The sequence below is a fragment of the Mustela lutreola genome, chromosome 5 (genome assembly GCF_030435805.1).
Source record: "Mustela lutreola isolate mMusLut2 chromosome 5, mMusLut2.pri, whole genome shotgun sequence".
Classification (NCBI taxonomy): Eukaryota; Metazoa; Chordata; class Mammalia; order Carnivora; family Mustelidae; genus Mustela; species Mustela lutreola.
In genome coordinates this window covers 133,010,489-133,030,306 of record NC_081294.1, presented here as the reverse complement: position 1 = coordinate 133,030,306, position 19,818 = coordinate 133,010,489, and the positions used below count along the sequence as shown (strand labels likewise).

General features: G+C 37.3%; 1 protein-coding gene across 2 annotated transcripts in view; it reads right to left on the bottom strand.

Annotated features, from left to right (window-relative positions):
* The window catches only part of MAN2A1 (mannosidase alpha class 2A member 1), a 172,768-nt gene that overhangs the window by 100,997 nt on the left and 51,953 nt on the right, over window positions 1-19,818 (bottom strand). For both annotated transcript variants that reach the window (XM_059175629.1, XM_059175630.1), the window contains exons 5-7: window positions 11,618-11,745; window positions 4,050-4,223; window positions 1,120-1,306 (exon numbers count right to left, since the gene is read on the bottom strand). In XM_059175629.1, the coding sequence (XP_059031612.1) occupies window positions 1,120-1,306; window positions 4,050-4,223; window positions 11,618-11,745 (489 nt within the window). The remainder of the gene's footprint in view (window positions 1-1,119; window positions 1,307-4,049; window positions 4,224-11,617; window positions 11,746-19,818) is intronic.

Here is a 19,818-nt window from a genome sequence, read left to right as displayed (position 1 = left end):
ACCATCAAACTTACAAATGGCAAAAAAACAAAAAAAAAAACAAAAAAAAAAACCCACAATCAAAACCCACATAATTATTGTTATACAATTAATGTACACAATATGAGGAGTTTAAAAATATGCCTACATTTGTGTTACCATCATGTTACTGAAAATTTTTTAAGGATAACATGTATAAGAACCCAGGCAGAGTAGGTTTTCAGAAACCAGAAATTCTAGGGTCTTAAAAATAGAGTTAATGAAACTTGTGGTTTGCAGAATTTATGGCTGTCATCCTAGTTTAATTGTTTATTGTTCCCCCTCTAACTCTCAAAAATCTCCTCATGTGGATAATAAATAACACAATCGATCTAAAAAAAATAAAATAAAATAAAAGCCTGTATCATCTTTCTGCCAGACGTGAGTGGTTTATATTGCAACACAATGTTTTATTTAAAGGCATTATACACCAGTAATTTTTAAGTGAAGAAATTAAACTTTAAAAAGCACACAAATGAGAAGTATAGGTAACTTGGTATAATGAGATGCCTCCATCATGAACAGAATTTTCTTCTTTAAAAAGTGATTCATTCCTTTTTTATTTAAGAAAAGATCTTTAAGTATCAATATTCCTAATTAAAAATGGTCTGTGAGTCAAAAATATGAGAAAGATCGAAAGAGTGTATTCATCAGAGCCGGGCAGCATCCACTAATATTGAAATTGTATTAAAAGAACAGATAATTATACTCTTTATGTGTTCCATTTCAATAAACATGTTTTTGCAGTTGGGTTGCTTTTCTTACTAATGTATACAATAGAGACCAGAAGTTTTATTATCAACGAAAGTATGTGAGATCAATGAAACGCAGCAGAAGGCTTTTATAATGAAAGCAAAGGAGAGGGTAATAACAGAGTGTTATAGGTTCTCCACTGTATATTGATCAACTGTTGTTCATTTTCCATTAAGTTATAACACATAAAAGGCACAGTCAAAGCTCTGGCATTTTTAAGTTGCTTTAGATCTGGTTGAGTAACTACCTTGAGCGTGGATGACGTTGGCCACTGAACCCTTTAGCAAAGAGCAGCAGAGCTGCTGCTTTGTTCGAGAGGCTGTCTTTACGAAATGCATATTCTCATACCTCTTTTGGACATTTCCAAGATGTATTGTTTCTGGGGGGACTCCCCAGGGACAACCGAATCTGCCTCCGGGAAGCCGTTTAAAATCAAACTGGCAGCATATTTTAGGATCAGGTCCGCACGTATGAGGGATGTCATAGCTGTAGAAGGGCATCATGTGGCAAAAAATATCTGTGCCAGATCCCAGATCTAAAATAAAGAGCCAACAGACAAAACCTGGATTTATAAACTGTGTTTTCCCAAAACTGATCAAATTGCCAGTACTTTCTACATATATAATGCAAGCTCCACCCTAAATCCACAACCTACTTGACTACTACTCGTACATAAGCCCCAGCTGCATTTAACGACCACCAGCCTAAAGGAAGAGACTCACATCTCAGTCTCTACCTCCTCTATCTCAACTGAGCAGAGACCCAACACGGACCAGCATTTGCTGGCCTGGAAAGATACAAACCGAACAGAAGCAAAACTTAATCACTGGCTCATCCAAAATTATGGGCTGTGTCTATCCCTGTGACCATCCCATATGGGCTGCCAGCTCCTTGCCACATCTGCCCCCATAGCAGTTATGGGACCCACTGAGAAAGACCATGACACTGGCTGCAGAGGAAAGGAGAGAAGAACAGAGGAAGAGAATAAAGGAGGGAGGTAGGGAGGCTTATGAAATGCCGGGCAAATTCCTATCTCTTTCTTGCTGTGAGAAGAAAGGGCCACTAGAGGAGTTCACAGTCTCCTCCATGTTCACCAATGAAGAGCCACTGGGACTTGTCACCAAGAAAGCAACACAGGACAAGGGAAAGTACTTCTTAAAACCAAAGAACAAACAAACAAAAAAAAAACAAGGCAAACAAAAAATATACAGAAAGTGAGCACTGGTTCCTGATGTAGAACTGTCTGTAATTAAATCCTCAATGCCAGCAAGTATCCTTATCACTGCCCTTGAGAGGTCAGAAGCCTACCACCCAGTGATGGAAAGCTTAAACAAGGGTTAACAATTGTTACCTTTGTCGTCTCCTGATCTGTAAATACCACTCTCCCTTTATTTAAGTGTGGATTTCTACTTTTCAGCAGTGGGTTATGTACTGCTTTTATGACAAAGACAGACACAACAACAACAACGGAAAAAAAAGACAACACGCATGTTTGAAAAAATGAAAATAACTGCTTCCTTAAGAACCAGAACACACAAAGAAGCTCAAATGAGTTCCAAAACATAATTTTGAAGCAACATGTTCAAATCTATCTGGTAAGTGCTAAAATATATTCCAGTTCTATCTCATACTCCATTTAGTTAAAGTAATTACCAGCTCTTTTCCAAAATTTTAAAGCTATTCTAATTTGTATATTTCTGTGCTGTCAGTTGCTTCTCTGAATCACACTCGAGTGTGACATCATAGATGCTGGTCACTAGTGTTTGCTATCTGCACAGAGGCCTTGGGTGGCAACTTTTCTTGCCTTCTCCTATAGATCAAAGACACACTGGACAGCCCCACTCCTTTGCCGCACCTGTACTATTTAGCAGCTCATTTGCACATCTCAGTTTATCTGCTGCCAGTTGGTCTTGTCTTTTATCACACTAAGACTGTAATTTCCTGATAGGCAAAGAAGTTTTCTTTATTTCTTCCAAGCATGGTGTTCAGTACATAAAAGTACTTAGTAATTTCTTGCTGATTGATATTTATGGGCAATTTGAATGTGGGCAATACTGTTAGTAGGGCCTCTTCACATTAAAAATCCTTTTTTTTTTAAAGAAATTAATATGCTCTTTTGCATTTGATCAAACTATACAGAATATAACCTCCTACGAGTTCTTGTTTTCCCTACAGGTTTTAATTCCCAGAATAAAAAATTATACAGTTAATTTCTTTCCTTACTGAAAAAACAGCAGTATGTATAACAAAGTTACCGTCTAGATTTACAAATGATTTTTTGAAAACACTTACAGGGGGAACTAACTTACACAGGAAAGCAAGTATGATGCAATGCAGTCATTTCTGAACATTGTTTTAGCAATGAAATCCTTTTTGCAGATGAAATCTTACTGAGATCTCAGTACCAGGATGGCAGTGAATGCCAGGGGCTTAAAGCCTGGGCTTCTGAACTACACAAAGCTGGATGTGTACCTACTACCTGTATGACTTTTGGCAAATGGTTTCACAGCTCTAAGCATCCATTTCTTCGCCATTTGAAAGGGATAATAAGAGAACCAAAGTTAAAGGATAACGATCTAGTGAGAGAGCAGGTGTAAGGCATACAATACAATGCATGGCCCATCATAAGAACTCAGTAAAGAAAAAGAAGTAATAGAGTATTCTGAATTAAATGTGGGTTGGGAAAGGCAAAAACCTCTCAAGAAGCCTAAATCTTGTCTCCTCCCCACCCCACAGCTGAGAGCTGTAGAAGTATGACCTTGGCAATACCTGTGTACCCACAGAATACAGCGTGAAAATAAGCAGGACAGGTAATAGGAGGGAGGGCTGTTCCAGGACGACAGGATTAAGGTTTTAAAAAAAGCAATTCTTACTAGATGCAGAGAGAGGAAAGCCAAAAGGAGAAAACACAGGCTGAATGTGAAATAAATGACTGGACATAAGTTCTAACACATGTTCAACTTTGTTATAAAACACGTCCTTTTCAAAACAGAAGTAAAAGCATTATTTGCAAAAGACCGATTGTTTACATTTCTTTACCTCCTTAAGGCATGAAAAAGAAGCCACAATGTTCTATAGATAAATAGCCTCAGCACGTATTAAGAGAATCTTAACACAAATACACTGGGGAAAAAATTGTAAGAATGTGTATCCAGAAGCAACCTCATTCTCAAGACAGACACTCTGAATATAAAACCCGTAAAAGCAGAAGTTCATAACCCTTATGAAGGAACATCTAGGTCAAGTGAGATCTTCCACTTTCATCACACCCCACATACCCCAACTCTGTCTCCAAAAAAATTCCAGCGTTTTATGCAATGCAAAATGTTTTTTAATTGCATAATGAACTCTCTGAATAAGCATGTGAGAAAATCCAGCACGTTTGAGGAGATAAGCCATCGTTGGTGAATGTCCAAAAGGATCAATAGACCAACCGGACCGAGGTTTTACTCCTGTTGATAAAGAAAATAAGTGTTATTTTTTTAATTGCTAATGAAATGAAAAGAAGTCACAATCCATTCAGACCATTCAGAGTTCTACAGTATTATGGGTTTGGGGACGAAGCATCTCCCCAGCATTACCTCTTAGCATATACTCCCAGCAGGGCTCCCAACTGGGAGGATCCTGCCACCATGTCTTCCCAAGCAGAGGAATGGCGCTAGAGGTTAATCAGTTGGTGCTGAAAGAGGCACTCTGCCATCTTGTAGGTATTAGAAAGCTACTGCCATTTAATGGAGCTAGAGAAACAAACAGGACCTAACCTTCCGCCTTCTAAGACCTCACAGTCTTGTTTTCCTTTGAGTTGGATAACCCAGCAACTGCTGCTATGTAATAAAGAAAAGTAAGCTAACGTATTTTAACCTGTACCCCTCAATCACAACGTTAAGGAATTTTCAGGCTGTCTTTCATACCTCACAACAGCTCTGAATCATCTTTTTATATAATAGCAGCACTGGCCAAAATAATTACCACATTTCATTAAATCTTGATGAAATATAATTGTAACATAATATAATGCTGGTACTTTCTCTCTACCCAGAAAGGATTAATGGAATTTTTCACAACTGACTCACAGCAATTATGAGAGCCACAGACTAAAGATACAGCTCAATTTCACACAGGGTACAGTATAAAAAAATAAACATAATAAATGTAATGATTTGGATTAAGGAAAGACAGCTAGTTATCCAGCATTATACAAATCTGATCTTTTATTTATTCAGGATACTCAGAACTCTGTGGAACAATCTTGAAGATGAACACAGGGCTGGGAAGCCCACAGAGAAGACCGGAGAAAAAGTCAGAACTCTCAGAGGACCAAGAATATGTGTCAAATCTCAAAGAACCAACCACATATTTTTGTATTTCACATATGCAATTCACCTCTAAAACCTAAAGAAACCTTGAACTCAATTTAGTATTTTTGCGTTTTTGTGGTGGTATGGCTTAACAATTCTGGAACTACTTCTCCTGTATTCCAAGATTGGGCAAATTAAGACAAGGGAGCCAGGTTTCCCACTGTTAAGGAACCATCAAATATGTAAATGTGGGAGAGCAGAATGTACTTAGAACACTGAATTGAAATAGGAGGCATCAGCACTAACTTAAGTTTTTTTTAAGAAACACACACCCACACCCATTTTCTAGCTCTGTCCTAGGAAGGCCTAGATGCAGTAACACCCCAGGACCAATGAGTACACCTTAGCTTCTAGATATGACACTATGCTCTATTAAAAATAACCTTAAGGAAATGCTCATTCCAGGATGGTGATTAGGAAAATACAAATAAGCCTGGAAATTATACTTAGAGCATAAAGTAAAGAAATGGTCTAAACATCATGGGAACATATTAGAATAACTCGGGAGACAGCCTGTAGGACCTTCCACTATCCAAATGTGTGACAACTGGGGTATCAAAATAAACAATGATAGTATTGGATTATAACCCACTGAATAAAGTAAGAAGCCATGAGATCCATGAACCCCAAATAAAAAGAAAATTAAAAAAAAAATAGGAAATAAAGGAAATAAAAAGGGAAGGTATTCCTTTCAACAGAATTCCAACTAATAATTATAGAAAGAATGACAAAGTTAGAAAATCATCAATGGATCCTAAAACTACAACATGCAAGTATGATGAGGAAAAGGATATTTACCTAATCTCAACGTGTCTCCCACAAATAAGTTAAGAATTAAAGAAGAAAAATGTGATAGTACAGCAAAGAAACTTAACAGACACAAATTAAGCAACTGACCAAGTCTAGCAGCACCAGGACTAAAGCAGAGTGCACTGAGACCAGCAGGACATCACTGCAGTGATCTTCCAGCAAAAGTAGTAGACTAGTTTAGGTTAGGTTACAAAAGAAAGGAGGAAGGGAAAATAACCTGAAGCTAATCACATGGAAATGGACACACTCAAATAAAAAGACTTTCTACAACAAAGGTTTGCACTCCTCAAAAATATCAAGATCAAGAAATTAAAAAAAAAAAAAAAAAAAAAAAAAAAGGCCGAGGAGCTAGCTGTTCCAAATTAAAGGAGATGGAAGAGATGTGATAACTAAATTCAACACATGACCATGGTTGGATCCTGGACTTATCACCACCACCATTCTGGATTTGGTAACTTTCTTCTGGTTATATAAGAAAATGTCCTTATTTCTTAGAAAATACACCAGGAAAGACTGGAAGATAAAGGAAGATGCCTCCAACTTACTGTCAAATGGCTAAAAAAAAAAAAAAAAGGATATAAATCAAAGTAGAAGACATATGAAAGAGCCCTTCCCAGCTGTCATGCAACTTTTTATAAGATTGAAATTATATCAAAATTAAATTATAGAGACACTTGGGTGACTCAGTCAGTTAAGCGTCTGCCTTCGGCTCAGGTCACGATCCTGGGGTTCTGGGACTGAATCCTGCATCAAGCCCTTTGTCCAGCAGGGAGTCTGCTTCTCCCTCTCCCTGTTGCTCCCCCCACTTGTGTGTTCTCTGTCTCTCCCTGAACAATAAATAAATAAAATCTTCAAAAAAAAAAAAAGTTATAATAAAGGATTGCAAAGTCCCAAATACAAGGGGTGGATTTAGCTTAGAAGTGAGAATAAGAATCACCATCAAATTCTACAGTGATGTCAGATTCTAGCATAGTCAGGGATGTTTTCCATATCAAACTCACTTGACACATTAGGAGCAGCAACCTAGCTGCAGTGGACTTGAAAGAGTCCCTGGGAGGCAACAATAGAGAAAAGAAAAAATGTAAACCGTATTTTTTAAAACTCTGACATGAAATGAGATGAGACCTAGAAAGGTACCCTGCTAGGGTTTTCCTTGGTATGGCAAGTATTGTTTCAAAAGGGGGCATGGGGCAAATTTAGGGAAAAGCGCAGCATTAAAAAAAAAAAAAAAGGCCAAAGTTTTATAATGGGCATGTCTGCCAATACCAGGAAAGGCCATGAAAAAAATTTTGTGCCATTGAGCAAGATTAAGATTATCAAAATATGTAAAACTAAAAATTGTTAGGAAAAATGATAAGAAATAGTCATTAAAAAGAATAAATATACCACTTGATTTTTGTCAAACCTAATAGACTTAAAAATTACAACATGAGTTATCTGAATAATATAATTGGCACAACTGGATTATTCCAAGTACATTTACTATGAAAGCATAACAGAAGTCAGGTAACAGTTAAAAAAATGGATATGTGGGCCCAAAGACAACCTTAATAATTCAAACTTTAAAAAATTTATAATGATATTTGCATAATAGAGTTCACAAAAGCAGAAATTAACAAAAAACTGAATAATTTTAAAAAGATTCCATGACCAAATATAAAAATAAAGCATCCAAAATAACATGTTGTTCTAAGCTGCTTAGAAAACAAAACAGAGCATGAATTTATAAAATGCAGCCAAAGCTACAAAAAAGGTAATTCATAGTCTCAAATGTGTTCATCATCTAAATGTAAGAGCTAAAACCATAAAATTCCTAGGTATAAACCACAGAGTAAATTCTTATGACCTTAAGTGAGATAACTGTTTCTTGGCTGTGACATCATAAAAACAAGTGATGAAAGAAAAACTAAACTGGACTTCATGAAAATCAAAACATATGCATCAGAGGACACCTTCATGAAACTGAAAAACAACCTACAGAATGGAAAAAAATAATTTGCAAATCCTTGTCTGACAAGAAACCTGTATCAAGAATATATAAAGAACACTTATAAGTCAACAATAAAAGGACAAAGAATCCAATTATAAAAATAGGCAAATAATTTGCACAGGCATTTCTCCAAAGAAGATATGCAAACAGCCAATACACACAAGAATAATGCTTAATATCATTAGTCTTCAGGAAAATGCAGATCAAAGCCCTCATGAGGGACCATTTCATACACAGTAGCATAGTGAAAATGAAAAAGACAGTTACAAATGTTGTTGCACATGTGAAGAAATTAGAAACCTCATACGTCGCTGGAGGGGATGTAGAATGGTACAGCCATTTTGGAAAACAACTAGGCCCCCTTGAAATGCTAAGCACAGAGCTACCATATGGCCCAGCAATCCCATTCCTAGCTAGGTATACACCCAAAAGAAATGTAAACCTACGTCCTCACAAAAATGTACATAACTGTGGGAGGTGGAGATGGGGTAACTGGGTGATGGGCATTAAGGAACTGGGTGATGAAATGATGAGCACTTAGTGTTATATGCAACTCATGAATCACTAAATTCTACCCCTGAAACTATTAATCTTCTGTATGTTAATTAAACTGAATTTAAATTTTTTTAAAAAAAGGATTTGTTAGGTAAAAAAAAAAAAAAAAAAAAAAAAGAAAGAACAAAAACAAAAAACTTACAGAAGTGTGTATAGCAAGCATATGCACAGTAGCCAAAAAGGGAACACTCTAAATGTCCATCAAGTGAAAAAAGGAGAAACAAATGTAGTCTTTCCAAATAAAATAATATTATTCAGCTATAAAAATGAATGGAGCACTGACGCATGCTACAATATGAATGAACTTGAAAACATCATGCCAAGTAAAAGAAGTCCGTTACAAAGGCCTTACTATAGGATTCTGTGTATCTGCAATGTCCAGAAAAGTCAAATCCATACATACAAAAAGCAGATGAGAGGGCTCCTGGATGGCTCAGTCCATTAAGGGTCAAACTTGATTTTGGCTCAGGCCCTGTTGAGCTCCGCAGTCAGTACGGACTCTTGGATTCTCTGTCTCCCTCTGCTCTTCCTCCCTGCCCCCCACACTCCCCAGTCTCTAAAATAAATGAACACATCTTTAAAAAAAAAAAAAAGCAGTCGTGGCATGGGCTTAGGGCAGGAAAGGTTGCAGGCAATTAGAAGTGTGACTATTAATGGTTAAGAGATTTCTTTTGGGGGAATGTTGAAAATGTTCTAAAAATAGGTGGTGGTAATGGTTGCACAACTCTATGAACATACTCAAAACTACTGAACTGTACACTTTAAGTGCGTACATTTTATGATACAGGAGACAATACAATTGTAAGAAGAAAATTTATGCTGAGCAAAGGCCGCCAGGTCCCAAGAGTTCACATATATGAAGTTCTGAAATAAGCAAAAATAATCTACAGTGATAGAAATCAGGGAGCAGCTGGCTGCAGGAGACTTGAGGAGGATGAGGGAACTTTCTGGGGTGATGAAAAAGTGGCTCATTGGGTATATTTTCCCCAAAACTTGAACTCCATAGTTAATATTTACATGTTACACTGCATTTAACTATATGTCAATAAAAGCTAAACGTAAAGGAAAAAAAAAAATCCCCCAAACTGAGGTTTATAAAGAAAACATTCGTGGTTTAGAAAATAGCTAAGTATTTAAGAAAAGTGGCACTGTGTAGGGGGTCCCTAAGTCTGCCTCCCCCATCTAGTGACCTATTAAGACTCAGTATACAGTCCTGCTCACAGCTGTGATTTATTATAGTGAAAGGATACAATGCAAAAATTCACAAAGGGAAAAGGCACGGGGGCGGGGCGCAGGCGGGCACAGTGTCCCTGGGAAACCAAGCACAAGCTTCTAAGAGTCCTTCCCTATGGAGTCACAGGGGATGGGTTCAATTCCTCCATGTTTTGACAACAATGGAAACAACTGACAAGAGTGAAATGCTGTCAACCAAGGAAGGCCCCGAGAGACTCCATGTTCAGGGTATTTACTAGGGGCTGGTCATGGAGACACCCTCAGGCTAGCAGTACATACTAAGATTCTGGACTTCCAGAAGGAAACGAACTCAATACACAATCACAGTAGTATCTGTGATTAGCATAAACTACATTGTTTTTATACAGTTTAAACATAGTGAACAAATTCCATAGTATCAGTGTGGTAAGTATACATGTTTTTTATTGAACTAATTTCTTGGCATTTCCATTTTTTTTTAGAGATTAACTCACTGCCACCCCTACTCATTCCTTATATGTTGGAATAATTCAACTTAAAAGAAAAGGTGTAAGAATAATATGAAGAACTCCCATAAACTCCTCTACCAGATTTACTATTAATATATTTGCTTTATTTTTTTCTTTTGCCATATCGTTGGTATGATTGTTGTTATTATCAGAATAAGTTGCAGGTATCATATCTGTACAGAAAAGAGATAACACAGGAGGTCTGAAAGTACTATCTTTAGAAAGGTCTTGCTTGGAAGCTTTGCGCTTGGCTGTTGTCTGGGGACTTGGATTTCCTAAATGCTATAAAACTATACTAAGATATGAAATATTTGAAAAGAATTACATACTGCAAGATGCAAATATTAGACATTGCAAAGCTTTAAATGAACCCCATGTTCTTACAAGTTGTAGCAAACACCTGATTTTTATCAGTGCAGTAGCCCCTTCCCCACATCTTGGGGTAACAAGATCCTTCTTTCTCAGGGAGGACCTATTCACATGGTTCCAGTGGAGCTGACCGTGCATTCCACAAACCCCTCTCCCCCATGACCATTTCCTATAAATTGACTAGGCCTTGATGTTTTCAGCTCCTATACTTCTGGCCACAGAAACTGGCTCAGAATTATACACTTAATTCGAAGTGAGGCAATTAGATAAGGTATTAAGAAAAACTTCTACTGATTAGACTGGGAAGATGAGAATCCTAGTTGCCTATGGCCATCTTAGCATGTGAAGAGAACCAGGAGAAGACTAAAGCCATGCAGAATAAGCAGAGCCAAGCAGTGCCCAGGTGGCTCAGTCGGGTGAGTGTCCGATTCTTGATTTCTGCTCAGGTTATGATCTCAGGGTAGTGAGATCAAGACCCATGTAGGGCTCCGTGCTGGGCATGGAGACTGCTTCAGGTTCTCTCTTTCCTTCTCCCTCTGCTCCTCCCCGACCCTCCCTCTCACAAATAAATAAGCAAATAAGCAGATAGAGCCAAAAGAGACAGTGTCCACACAACATAATTTGAGTCCCCTGGATCCAACCTTACCTGAACCTACCATACCTCTGGAATTCTCAATGACAAAACTAATAACTTTCTTTAGTTCTTCTTTTTCTTAGGCAAGTAAATTAGGTTTTGCCTCTTCTAACCAATAGTTTTAATATAAAATTAAAATCCCAATGGGATACCATTAGAAAAAAATTATTCTAAAATTAATAAGAAGAGTACATAAAATAATAGATTACAAAGTAGATGACCCAGAAAGTGACCATATTATATTTACATAAGTTAGCTTATATTTGAAGAGACATCATAAATTAATGAAGGATAAAAAATAGAGGGAAAATTGGTTTTTAAAAAAAATAAAACAGAGCCTCAATCTCACGTTCCCCCAAATTAATTACCCAAAGTAGTCCAAATGAAGGAGAAAGACATCAATACATACCTAGATTTTTTTCCAGCCACTGATGTCCTTCAATTAGTTGGTCAATTAAGGCAAAATAATGTGCAGCAGCTTCATCAGGCATAACCCAGCCACCTGTCACAATTTCAAATTGACCATTCTGTAGCAAACTAGAGAGAAAATAATATAGTTAATAGTAACATATATAAGAAAAGTTTAAATAAAAGATTCAAAATAGTGCAAACATTAGGGACAGCCATCAAGCAAGTATAACCAGTATTTACATGAGTTACTAAAAAAATTTTTTTAAACCAGGGAATAAATTTCAACTTTGGGGCCCTAGTGATAAAACATCTGTAGGAAAGTGTGTGCAGTGACCCCTCCCCCCATCCTTTCCTAAGCAAAGCCACTGCAGGTGACTTTGGAAATTCCTTTTCATAAGGTTGATCTCCCAGACAACTCTAAAGATCCTGAGATTAGGAGACACATTTGATTTATTTCTGAATCTTACAAAGCACCTAGCAAAGTGCTTTCCTTGCAGTATATGCTGAATGTTTATTGGAGGGCTGTCATTTTAAGCATGATATTTGTTTCAATATACCTATATTGAAAAACCAATATTTATTTTAGTCCTTCTGACAATGGTGAGTTAATCATGAAAACTACACAAAAGTAATAATAATAAAGGTAAAGCCAGTAGATAACATGCCTCTGGGAATACAGAAAACATTATAAAGCACTTTGCTCCAGATTCAGTTAAAATGTGTCTATACAGGGGTGCCTGGGTGGCTCAGTGGGTTAAAGCCTCTGTTTTCGGCTCAGGTCATGGTCCCAGGGTCCTGGGATTGAGCCCTGCATCAGGCTCTCTGCTCAGCAGGGAGCCTGCTTCCCTCCCTCTGTGCCTGCCTTCTGCCTACTTGTGATCTCTGTCTGTCAAATAAATAAAATCTTTTAAAAAAAATATGCGTCTATATAGTTTATTTTACATTATTGATTGAAAAACTCTAACATTACCATTTCTTGTCCATTGGGTACTCCTTTGCCATAATACTATCAAGGTAACTAGATTTCAAACCCTAGAACAACTGAATTGTTACAAGAAGATCCTTTCCTCCAAAAAAACAAAATCATAGACTATTAAAAATGTGAAGAAGTGTCCAAGGAAGTATAGAAGTTGAGAATTTAAGCAAACACCTTCAATGCCATAGATTTGTCAGTTTGCAGTAAGATGGTTTGAAAAATAGTGTAGAATTTCAGATAAAAAAGCAGCTCTAATAAGGGTACACATCACTGGATACCTACCCCCAACAGCCAAGTACCAAGCCACATTTAGTCAAAGTAGCCCAGAAGCATAAAAGATAAACATTTTCCTCTGAAACCTATAACAGAATCCACTACATTAATACGACATCTCATTTATTCAAATATATGCATAATCATATAATCCATGACAGAGTGGGTAATGGACACTAACTTTAAAAATGAATAATGCCTTGTATAAAATTTTTAAATGTTAATTTAATCTGTATTGCCATGGGAATCACCAACTAACATAATTTTACATGGAATTATGATGGCTAACGTCATTACAGTGTCTACAAAAACCCAAATGTCCAGCCAAACCTTAGATTCTCATAGGCCCAAATCAAGAACTTCTGATATGCATGCTGGAAATGTCAAAAAAAAATTCATTTCTTTAAGAACACAACTAAATCCAAGGTTATTTTGTCCTATTCTTACAGCCAAACTACTTCCAGTCAATTCTCCCTCACATCTTTCTGGTGATTGCCAGATTTAGCCGCACTGTGGAGGCCTCGGCCCAGACCCAGCACTTATATCTTATGGCCAGTACCTAGAAGCCTGAGATGTCAGGACCAATTTGGGATTTAAACTCTGGCCATCAAATATAGAAACCTGGCTTCTTATCTTAGCATTCCAGCAAATAGATCTTTCAGAAAAAACTCAGAAATAAATTGGTCAAAACAAAGTCCTTGCTGCTTCTAAACAGAAAATAGAAATTACAGATTAAGAAATCAAAAAATTAAAATAAAAAAAAATCACGCCAATGATGGAATTTTTCATTTCAGTTTTATTTTGCTACATGATCCCTGTCCCACGGCATGAATGGGCTCCAAAAAACAGTTGAGAAAAGAATCACACCTACTATATACAGCAACTAGTTTCCCCAGGTCCATTTGTATACCTAGACTTTCTCCCCTCCCCATTATGCCATAGATGACTGTAATCGGTACTGACTTCTTATTCAAACACAATGGTTATCTTAAAGATCAACTTGTCACTTAATTTTGGAAGGCATGACAAGCCTCCCACGCATTAAAATGTTTTCCAGAATATTTTTACCTACTTACTCTCTTCTCTCCGATTTTTCCCAAACTGACTGGTGCCAGGTATCCTCATGTCTCAGCTCAAATAAAACCTACCCAGAGAAGTCTCCCCGTGCACCTAACTTAAATCAATCCTCCCACCATACCACCATGCAATAGCATTTATCTCACACAATAGCATTTATCACCAACCAGAATTACCTTGTTAGTTTCCATGCCCTGCCCCCCACCCCAGCCACCAAGAGAGCATAATGTAAGCTCCCAGAGAGCACGGACTAGCACCTGCTGTTTCGCTCACTCACACACACCCAGCACTGAGAATTGTATGTGGACTGTCAGGGGCACTCTGATAGTTGTGAGATAAATAAGGAATGACTGAACAAGACTCTCGGCTCAAAGTCAGTATCTATAGGCAGTTTGGGATTACATGAATCTCACACATGCAAAATAAATTGGACAGCAAGCGGCCAGGTGTAAAGGAGTGTGAATGATCTAGGTGTGAGGTGGTATGACCCAGAATATGAAAGTGGTGGGGTGCTTGGGTGGCTCAGTCAACTGGTTAAGGATCTGCCTTTGGCTCTGGTCAGGATCTTGGGGTCCTGGAACTGAATCCCAAATCAGGTTCCCTGATCACGGGGAAGCCTGCTTCTCTCTCTGCCCCTCTCTCCCCACTCTTGCTTGCTCTCTCTCTCTCTCTCACACACACAAAAATAAATAAAATCTTAAGAAAAAAAAAAAAGAAAATTAAAGTGGTAGGAAATATGGAAGAGGAGGGAGAGAGAAGATGTGTCTCATGAAAAATCATCAATGGGAATTGGGCAACGACAGGCAATAAAAGAATGGACTAAAGCACATATGGTTTGGGTGTTAATTCCTGGTGTCTAACAGCACCATAGTGTGACACACAACAGGGGAGGTGAGAATGAAGGTCACTTTGTGGTCATAAATATAAATTTGGATAAGCTGTTTGATAGGATGGTGAGACATCCCAAAGGAGCTAACTGAAGAAGAAAAGTTCAGGAAAAGAGGCCGAAGTGAAAATTAAGCTTGAGGGGACTAAAATACAGAGGAAACAGAAAAGCTAGGGCATAAGGAGAAAACAATCAAAAGCAGAGTCGAGGACAAAGCAGAAGAAAATATAAAAGGAAATAGAGGCAATAAGAAATGTTAAAGATAAAAAGAATAAATCTGAGAAAATAGCCTGGAACATTCTAGAAAACAGTAATGAGGTGCAACCTATACTCCCCCTTGGAAAAAGGAACTTTTATAGTTAAAAAGCTACCATGTAACTGTGACCTACCCAGAAAAAGACGTATCAGTGGGTCAGAATATAAAGCAGAGAAATAAATTTTTAAAGTATTTTATACTATTAAAGTAGCAAATTATGTTAGTGGAAAAGAACAGGATACAGTTTTATTTACAAAAGCTTCAATCAGAGGGATTTAAAGCAAATTCATAAGAAAGCCAAGTTATTATGTCATGCAAGCCAAAAGACTGATACTTTGAAAGAGCATCTCCAATAGAAAATCAGTTTTAATAAGGATACATTTTTTAAGGAAAACTGCATGAACAGGTCACAACAAGCATGAATGATGTCACAGTCGCAGGCCAGAAAAGACACAGGTTTTAGCTTTTCTTAGGACAGTGTCTCTAATCAAGCAGAAGAAAAACCAAAAGGGGAAAAAAGAAGAAGAAGAAGAAGAAGACGACGACGACAACATCATGAAATGAAATACGAAGCAATGTAACAGTGACTGAGACATCTGGCCAAACCATCAGGTTGGTAAGTGCTCCTATTCCACTGGACTGTCTGGTTTTCCTAGTCTATACAAAAGAATGGTAAAAACCAGATGATAAACTGGAAGATTCTTAGAAGCAGCATGGTTGGTCAGATATGAAATATTCACTGGGTTAGGCAAAAATGCTCACCAAAACCAAAACCCAACAAAAAAACCCATACACAGCAACTGCAGAAGAGAGAAAGTTACAGAATTCCCACGTAGAAGCCTGTATTCTGTGCAAGTATTCATGAATGACAGAAAAACAAAAAGGTCTAAAGAACTACGAGTAAAACATTAACCAGATGATTGAGAAACACAGCAACTGTACAAAAAGTAGGACTGCCAGTCTAGAGAAACACCACCTCAGGAAAGACTTAGAAAAATATTTCTAAGTAATAACAGAAAAGCTATGGTAGTCTACAAAAAAGTACAATTATTTAAAATTGCCACTGTTAGCAACATGATGAAAATAAAATTAAGAGAGACTGCAACTCTATATTTGAGACTTTAATTTTTTTTAATCAAGCAATGGGAAGTACCTATAGCTATGGAAAAAGTTACTTAGAACAAATACAGGTGCTTCCAATTTCCATGCACTCAGTGCTCAACAAGAAACAACTGAGCTCTTTCTCTGGCCCAGAGGAATACAAAATCAGAAAAGACATGCCCACTCCATAGAATGTGTTGCTTGGTTTCTGCCAAAGAAACTGGCTTCTGGCAAATTTTTTGCGTGTACATTTTCCTTCATATTACCGAACAAACATGAGATCTAGAAGCAGAAGTGAAAAAGCAAGGAAACGGAGGGAAAGAAAAGAATATATACATACAGAAAATAGGAAACCAGGCACGAATTTTCAAAATTAACAACACTCCTGTTTCACGTTTTTAAATGGTTGACTTGTAACTACTGGTAACAGCATGGCACATTTCTGTTTCTACTATTTCACTGCCGAGGAATTTGGTATAAAAAGCTTAACAAAATAACTGATCAAAATTAGGCTGAGCATATCTGTCACAGCTCGATTTGCCTAAGATGCAGATTTTACACTTATGAATGTACTTGCCGAGCACATGGAACTGCAAATCATTTTCTGTGAGTGTCACTTTTTCCCCTATGTAGACTTATCACACATTTGGAACTTGGTCACACATAGAAAGACAGACTCAAAGAGCTTTTTTCCCTAATGGCGAAATTGTTACAGATAACTCAGTAGTAAAAAATGCATCATTTAGCAAGCTTCAAAGAATCACAAATTAATTTCACATGAGAAAATGAGTTGAATTTGTAATCATACATCTGGGGAAATATGAAATAAAACAAGATGATGTACAGGGATTCATTCTTAAATAAAAATTTAGCTAAGTGGAAAATTCAAAAAGATGGAGGTTCCCAACGAATCAATTAATAGCCTAAAAACATTTGCTTATCATGTGCCTATTCATATGCCTTTCTTGGGAACTAATATAGGAGAACAACAATAAAATCCGCTTTAAGACTTCTCATATAATACTAATTGGGGAAATCCATCATGTATTTCTGAATATTGTTGACACCTGTCTTAGAAGATATAGTACACAAGGGGGCGCCTGGGTGGCACAGTTGGCTGAGCATCTGACTCTTGGTTTCAGCTCAGGTCATGCTCTCAGGGTCATTAGATCGAGACCCATGTCAGGCTATTGAGATGGAGACCCATGTCAGGCTCTGGGCTCACTGTGGAATCTGCTAGAGATTCTCTCTCTCCCCCTCCGTATGTCCCTCCCCCTGCTCACACGTTCTGTCTCTCTCTAAAATAAATAAATGAAATCTTTAAAAAATTTATGTATAAAGATTTAGAACATGAGGGACAGATGGCAAATGTGTTCTCTCTTATCATTCCTTCCTTACTTCATTCCAGCCATACTCCCTTCATTTCGCTGTCCTCTCTGCCTGGCATATTTCCCTCCCACCCCAACGCTTGCCTCACTGGCTCTTAGGGATCCATCGGGAGCCTTTCCTAGCCACCACATCTCATCCAAAGCCCAGCCACCTAAATTGTTATCTTTCATATAACCCAAAATCTTTCTCTCATAGCATTTATCACAAAATTTAATTACACATTGTATGTTTACAGTCTTTCTCCCTCCATGGACTGTAAGCCCCGTGAGGGCGAGAGTCACACCTAGTTTGCACACCATTTAGCACTCCAGGGCTCCTATTAGAAAAGGGTACCAATAACTCAAAAGACAAGTGAACAAAGAATATGCAGCATATATTTAAGAAATGACTGCCTCCCAAAAATGAAAAGATATTTAGTCTTACTCATAAGGAAATGAAAATTAAAACTTCAAAGAGATGTCAATTGCACTTAACTATATTGGAAAGATCAAAAAGTTGTGTAATATACTATGAGGTCAAAGGTGTATGGAAATTGGTATTGGTACATATTGCTGGCAGTAACTATCAAATTGTAAAATACATATGCACTTTTATACATGTTCATTCAAATTAAGTCAGAAAATAAAGTATAAAAATAAACAGAAGCATTATACACACTAAATATAAAGACACATTCCATGCATTCACAAAAGATCAGAAATAAAACTACATGGTCACCCACTGGGAACAGTCAAAAAAAAAGCTTTTTATACTGTCTTTAAAAAGAAGGGCTCTTCTTTCCTGAAAGGTTCTCCAAGATACACTAAGATTAAAAAGCATGGTACAATACCCATTAGGATGGAAATTATACTAAAAAAAAACCAGCAAATAGGTGTTGAGGATGTGAAGCTATTGGAAACCTTGCACACTGTGGATGGCAATGTAAAGTGGTACAGTTGCTGTGGAAAACATGGGGGTTCTGCAAAAATTCAAACATAGAATTACTACATGATCCAGCAATTCCACTTCTGGGTATATACACAAAAGAATTAAAAGCAGGGACTTGAACAGATACATGAACACCCATGTTCACAGCAATATTATTCACAATAGCCAAAAGGTAGAAACAACCCAAATGACCAATGATGGATGAATGGATAAGTAAAATGTGGTATATTCATGCAATAAAGTATCATTATTCAGCCTTAAAAAGGGAATTCTGACACATGGATTCATCTTTAACATGGATAAACCCTGAAGACTTTATGCTAAGTCAAATCAAAGCCAGACACAGTAAGACACATACTGAATGATTCCATTTACATGAGGTACTTAGAGTAGTTCAACTTACAGAAACAGAAAGAATGGTGGATGCCAGGGGCAGTGAAAGTGAATGGCAAGTTATTGTTTAACAGGTACAGTCACGGTTTGAGATCATGAAAAAGTTCTGGAGACAGATGACAGTTATGACTACACAGCAACGTGAATGTACTTAATGTTACCAAATGGTACAAATAAAATCAGTAAGACGCTAAGTTTTATGTTATGAGTATTTTTATAATAAAAAAGTAGACTCACTAAAAAAAAACTAAGAACAATGAACATGGCATGCTATCATTTTCATAATACACATGTATTTGCACACAGGTCTATGTATGTATGTTTTCCTGTGTATCTATAATAGAAGAGTTCACAGCAACTGTGTCCTGTGGGAAGAAACAGATGACAAGGAGACAGGAGTGGTTCATCTCTTACCCTTCACTGTGTCCCCTTTATATCTTTATATACTTGGACTTACATTAAAACATTAATTAAACGAAAAATTTTTTCCAAACAATAAATATTATACACTAATGTCTCGTAGCGTTGAAAACTAATATAGCTATAGTATAAAAATGTTATTTAAGAATATTCCCATATTAGATAACTCAATCAGTTTTTTTTTAAGATTTTATTTATGTGAAAGAGAGAGCAAGAAAGAGAGAAAGAGAGAGCAGGAAAGAGCATGAGCAGGGGAAAGGGGCAGAGGGAGAGGGAGAATCAGACTCCCCTCTGAGCAGAGAGCCTGACATAGGGCTCCACGCCAGTACCCTGGGATCATGACGTGAGCTGAAGTCAGACGTTTAACCAATGAGCCACTCAGGTACCCTCTGATTAATCATTTCTGTAAAGTTTTTTCTTCTTCTTCAAGATTTTATTTATTTAACAGAGAGAGAGAGAACACAAGCAGAGGGTAGCAGCAGAGGTAGAGGGAGAAGCAGA